The sequence below is a fragment of the Bos grunniens genome, chromosome 10 (assembly GCF_055505025.1).
Source record: "Bos grunniens cultivar Pamir isolate PY7600 chromosome 10, Bosgru_T2T1.0, whole genome shotgun sequence".
In the NCBI taxonomy this organism is placed as follows: domain Eukaryota; kingdom Metazoa; phylum Chordata; class Mammalia; order Artiodactyla; family Bovidae; genus Bos; species Bos grunniens.
This window is the reverse complement of record NC_141174.1, coordinates 76,820,849-76,827,159: the sequence shown is the minus strand read 5'-3', so window position 1 is coordinate 76,827,159 and position 6,311 is coordinate 76,820,849. Positions and strand designations below refer to the sequence as shown.

The following is a 6,311-nucleotide window of genomic DNA, read 5'->3' as shown; positions in this document are numbered from 1 at the left end:
TCAGCTTCCACATTTCCCCTTCTATTTGGCATACAGTAATGGGGCCAGGTGCCATGATCTTAGTCTTTTGTTTTAATATTTAGTCTTAAGCTGGCGCTTTCACTCTCCTCCTTCACCCTCATCAAGAGGCTCTTTAGTTCCTCTTCACTTTCTGCCGTTAGAGTGGTATCATCTGCATATCTGAGATTGTTGATATTTCTCCCGCCTGTCTTGATTTCAGCTTGTAACTCATTCAACCCGGCATTTCTCATGATGCGCTCAGTGTATAGGTTAAACAAACGGAGTGACAGAAGACAGCCCTGTCTTACTCCTTTCTCGATCTTGAACCAATCAGTTGTGCCATACAAGGTTCTAACTGTTGCTTCTTGACCCCCATACAGGTTTCTCAGGAGACAGGTAAGATGGTTCCCTTAAGGAATGTTTTTCTTAAATTCCCTTAACATGATTAGCATGAAGCGTTATAAAGATGTGCCTCAGAAGTAGGTGCTATATTAAATATTTCCATTTCTTTTTAAGTAGGAGAATTCTTGAAAGAATATAAGGAACTACCCAGTTTCCCATATTTGTGTGGTAAAGACACTTGTTTATGTATATGACAGGTACTGGGGAAATATTAGTGCAGCCTCCAGTGGGGTGAATAGACATGGAGATGCACACATATGGAAGGAAAGTTGTGACTGTGAAGTCTGATGATGAGGGTACCATGATGGCAGATAGGCACACAGGATGGGAAGAATTTAGAGACAGGAAAACCTGAGAAGGAAACATGAAGTCTTCCTTAAAGAAAAGATTAAAAAAAGACTCACAAGGTCAGTAATGTACCTTAGTGAAAGAGTTCTTCTGAGTGGGGAGAGGTGGCCTAGGAGACTGTAATATGGACCCACAATTCCAGGCAATGAGGTGATGGTAATAGTATTTAGACCAATGCACACACATTTGGTGCTCATTTGACATGATGGATCTTGCTTGATCCCTTGTGCAAGGATACTGATGGTCAGAAATGAGCAAGAGGAGAAAGTCAGAAGATGAAGAATGAAGTGAAGTGAAATCACTCAGTAGTGTCTAACTCTTGTGACCCCATGGACTGTAGTCCATCAGGCTCCTCTGTCCATGGGATTCTCTAGGCAAGAATACTGGAGTGGGTTGCCATTTCCTTCTCCAGGGAATCTTCCCGATCCAGGAATCAAACCTGAGTATCCTGCATTGCAGGCAGATTCTTTACTGACTGAACTATGAGGGAAGCCCAAGATGAACAATGGTCCTCAGAAAAGCAAGATGTTGGTGAGGGGGAAAAGGGGATCATGTACAGCTCTTTAGAGCAAGTTCTTAACTCCAGGAAGAGAACAGATACATTTACTTCAGAAGGAGGGAGCGCATGAGCCTCTTCTCTGCCACCTGCCTCAGTGCCCTCTTGACCTCTTGTCCTCTTTCCTTTCCTTCCTTCATCTCTCTCTTGCTCTCTTCCTCAGTTCTTCCGTGTTTCCTTCTCTCTCTCTCTCTCTCTTCACTGTTGTCTCTCTCTGCCTTTCTCCTTTTCTCTCCATTTTCCTTCACCTTTCCCTCTCTTACCCTCAGTCTTCTAGATTGAGTATAGCTCTCCTAAGGTCACCTTGGAGTAAATATTTTACAGGTATTGAAATAGATCCTGAGTTGTCAATTTTTAAACGGTCCAAAGTCTTAGAGCTCAGAACAGCAAAAGGTGGTAGAAATGGGCCTGCATAGGAACAGAAGGCACAGCCTCACAGTAGACATAACTCCTTCTCTCTTATATTCCCTTCAGGGAAACATGGGGACTCTGATCAACGTGCAGCCCCTGTTTCTGCTCTTCTTGCTGCTGAAGCCACTGCAGTTTGTGAGGATAAATGATTCATATTTATCAGATGAACGACGAGAAGAATTAGAAGACTATATAGATGACTTACATGCTACAGGGCCTACCAAACCACCTACCAAGGAAGCATTCAAAACCCATGTTATTATTGATTCTGAAATGCCATTAACTGACGAAGATTACTGCAATCTAGAAATGAAGAGGAAACGTGTTCACAATAGGCTTTATTGTGCTAAAGAGCATTTCTTCCTCCAAGCGTCATATGAGGACATTGAAGAGATGTGTTATAACATATTTGTGAAATGTACAAATGGGATTAGGAAATGTCACAGGAGCCGGCAAATAATATCAGGAGTGCATTGTGTTTTAACAAGTGGGATCATGATGCCATTTTGTGAATACACATCGTCTTTCAAGGAGGGATGGGTGTTTATCACTTGTCAATGGGAAGATGATATTGGAGAAATTATCCCTGTGTCTGTAATTGATATTTTGGCCATATGAAGAATCATCCACCAGGAAAATCTCTTTCCCTCCACCCCTCTAGAAGTACATTCTCTAAGATGTTAAAGCAAGAAGATAGAATCCTATCCTTACTGATCCTTACAAGTCAAACTTGAGAATGGAAAATTTGATCCCATTCACTTTCATCATTCACTGCCTGCCCTTTTTCTCCTAACACCAGGCAAAGGAAAGGTGGGCTGGATTAAGAGATAGTGCTCTTAGACATGGATTCAAACAGGTCACAGAGTTTAGCACACTTTGAATTTTTTATGTGGATGAATGCCTGCAGGGAAAGGATGACCAGCACCAAGAGGAATAGGAAATGTTTCCTGATAAATGAAAGTGAAAGCCCCTCAGTCGTGTCCAACTCTTCGTGACCCCATGGACTATACAGTCCGTGGAATTCTCCAGAATACTGGAGTGGGTAGCCTTTCCCTTCTCCAAGGGATCTTTCCAACCCAGGGATTGAACCCAGGTCTCTCACATTGCAGGCAGATTCTTTACCAGCTGAGCCACAACGGAAGCTCCAAAGTTGTATTCATGTGAATTTCTGGTTCAGTAGAAATAATAAAGTGCATTGATGTAGCTAGTGGTCTCTGGAATGCTTATGTGGGGTTTTTGGGTTTGACTGACCTTCCTCTGTGACACAACTTGAAACAAAAAGAATTGAAGGGACTTTCATGGTAGTCCAGTGGCTAAGATTCTAGGCTCCCAATACAGGGACCCTGGGTTCCAGTTCTGGTGTTGGAACTCGATCCCGCATGCCTAATCCAAGAGTTTACATGCCGCAAATGTAAACATGCTGCAAGCTCCATCTAAAAATTTGGATGCCACAAAGAAGATCAAGACCTCAAATGCTACAACAAAAACCTGGCACATTAAGTAAATAAATAATTTGTTCTAAAGAAGAGTTGGGAACCCCCTGTGACATTGTGAAATTCACATTCCTAGTTGGTATATTTGTAGAATTTTCACTTGTTCTCTTCTTTCCATGCAATACAATACTCATGGGGACAGGAAGATATAGATATAACAAGAACCATCTTAGCATAAATACCTAATATTCAGAATAGCAAGCTCCCCAAAGTAATTTTCAGCTGTCCAGTGCTGCTTTTGTGAATTCCCACATATTGGTTTCTTTTCTTTTCACTATTTATTAGATTATAGTTGATTTACTATATAAATGTTAGTTGCTTTCAGGTGTACAGAAAAGTAAATCTGTTATGCTTATACATAATATCCACTCCTTTTAAGATTCTTTTTGCATATAGGTCATTATAGAGTATTGAGTAGAGTTCCTTGTGTTACACAGTAGGTCCTTATTAGTTATCTACTTTTTATAGCAATGTGTATATGTCAATCCCAATCTTCTAATTTGTCCCTCCCACATCTTTGTTTTAGCTTAGCCATCACTGTTTATACAAATCCAAACTTTCTGGCATAGTCACATTCATTCACCATTTCTTTTTCTCACCTTGCTGTAGCTGTGGCTTCATCTGAGAAAATTCCACTTCTGAAAGTGGCTGGAGATCCAGGATGAGAAAAGAAATCTGTCTGTCCAGTTTTGGTAACAACTTCTCCCTCCCTTTGTAAAATTCCTTGATATTCTTTGATCATTATTCCCTATAACTTACTGAAAATGGAATAAAAAGGAGTGGGGAGAGATGGGAGGGAGAGTGCCTATCATTCTTACGCATTTCATTGCAATCCAATCTGCACATGTCATCCATCCGCATCTCCACAGGGACATCCATGGGACACGCCCATCTCCATGTCCCATTCCCTGTCCTTGTCTTTAGACTCAGAGCTAGGTCTTCATTTATCAACAAGGGCCTAGGGTTCAGTGCTGCCAGACCCCAATTCCGTGACTAAGAAAATCAAGCCTCTAGATAGCACTTTTACATGGAAACTCATAACTTTTAATTGTAATTTCTGAGTGAATGAGGATTCCATCAAACATTTGAGGTCACCATGATACCTTCCAAAACCACTTTTCTAGACATCAGTTGAAGAAATTCTCCACATAGGCTATCTTGGATATGTGCCCTGGACCATCTCATTTGCTTCATGTTCATCTCAAGTATCTTGGGGTTCTACAACATACAATAAATATATTTATTTTTTATGTAATCCTCATAATGTATTTCTTTTTCTCCAGGTAAATTATCAGATCATTACACATTCTGTAATTAAAGCCATGGAAATAAAACAATTATTATTTACACAGATTGTTCCTCTTATCTAATATTACATAAAAATCTAGATCTTGACTCCTACCCACTAGATTCCCTAAGATAATGCAGTTCGTGAGGATAGTTGATGAATGTTTATCAGATGAATACATTTACTTTCTGCTGTGTCTTTATACTAAACTTTTGAATAAGAAGAGGAATGAATGTGGATTGCTTCATGACATATTAACATTCTTTATTAATAATATAATTAAGATTAGGTAAAATCATAATTTTCAGCTTTATGCATATTAAGATTGCAAAAAATTATGGTCCTGTGCCCTTAGCACAGTATCCTCTCAATAAAACAAAACTACTAAGGTGAACATTATCCCATTACAATTTATTCTTTTTGTTAGTGTCCCTTGAGACGATGCACATTAATTTTACTTAAATGTGGTGAAATTACTTATCCTTTTGTGATGGTTTATTTTCCTTAGCATAATGACTTTACCTTTCATCCGCATTGTAGCATATGTTTGAATTTCCTTCCTTTTGAGGGCTAAATAATATTTGATTAAATGTACATAACACATGTTGTTTATTCTTCCATTTACTGATGAACACTTCCACCATTTGCCTATTGTAAACAGTGCTGCTTTGAACAGAGATGTACAAATATCTGTTCCAGTTCTTAGTTTCAACTCTTGTGGGTATATACCAGGGAGTGAAATTTTTAGATTTTTAGCTGTTTGAAACGTGAGAGTCAAACAACACTATGTTCAAGATACTGATAATTTATAACAGAATGAGAAACTGTAATGATGCCAATCAAAATACACACACACAGAAAGAAACTGAACTTTCTGTTTTAGTAACACAAATTCAGATAATTTAACTTTTTTAATTACATAAAATAGTTTGAATGTGAAAGTCACTCAGTCGTGTCTGACTCTTTATGACCCCATGGACTATACAGTCCATGGAATTCTCCAGGCCAGAATAGTGGAGTGGGTAGCCTTTCCCTTCTCCAGGAGATCTTCCCAACCTCAGGGATCGAACCCAGCTGCCCTGCATTGCAGGTGGATTCTTTACCAGTTGAGCCACCAGGGAAGCCAAATAGGTTGAAGGAACCTAAAATAACAACCAAGGTAAATTTTGCTGTCACCCTTGAGAGTTGAAATTTTGATACAGATATGTTGAATTTAGAAAAAAAAATTCACACTTTTCTTGCTTCTGAGTTTGAGATGCACTTTCACACTGCACATATTTTTAAATTAAATGTAATTTACTTTAAACCAGATGTAACTAGGTTTGTAAAAAAAAATTTTTTTTGGTGTCTTTTGCCATAGGCATTATTATTATTATGCGATTTGTTTCAGGCAAAGTTTTCTGTGCACTTGTGTTATATGGATATGTAATTCAGTCTCTGTGTGTAAGCAAGTCTTTCAATCATTTTCTTTATGCCTGTGCGCCTCTTTTGTATAATAAAGACATTCTTGGTAGTTTCCTGGTAGTCTAATGGCTAGGATTCCATGCTTTCACTGCCATGTCCTGGGTTTAATCCCCAATTGGAAAACTGAAATCCTGCCTGCTGGGCAGCAAGACCAAAAGAAAAGAAACGAAAAACAAACCTTATTCAATCCTAAGTATGAAAAAAATATGCTACTATACTTGTATCAATATCCTCAATGTTTTCTAAATATTACTTTGATCTCAAGTCCAACATACATTGGGGAGAGAGAGAGTGTGTGTGTGTATGGGCTACATGGAATGAACACTGGAACCTATGTGGTTTTTACTGA

The 6,311-nt window shown here is 38.9% G+C and overlaps 1 protein-coding gene across 1 annotated transcript; it reads left to right on the top strand.

Annotated features, from left to right (window-relative positions):
* The first annotated feature begins 1,708 nt into the window (after positions 1–1,708).
* LOC147364954 (inactive ribonuclease-like protein 9) lies at positions 1,709–2,774 on the top strand. Its single transcript, XM_086322153.1, has one exon. The coding sequence runs from the start codon at positions 1,709–1,711 to the stop codon at positions 2,333–2,335; it is 627 nt and encodes a 208-aa protein (XP_086178279.1). The 3' UTR covers positions 2,336–2,774.
* Positions 2,775–6,311: the final 3,537 nt, after the last annotated feature.

Excerpts from the sequence above, each read along its gene's own strand:
- LOC147364954 (XM_086322153.1), top strand. The coding sequence starts at position 1,709 with ATGGGCCTGCATAGGAACAGAAGGCACAGCCTCACAGTAGACATAACT.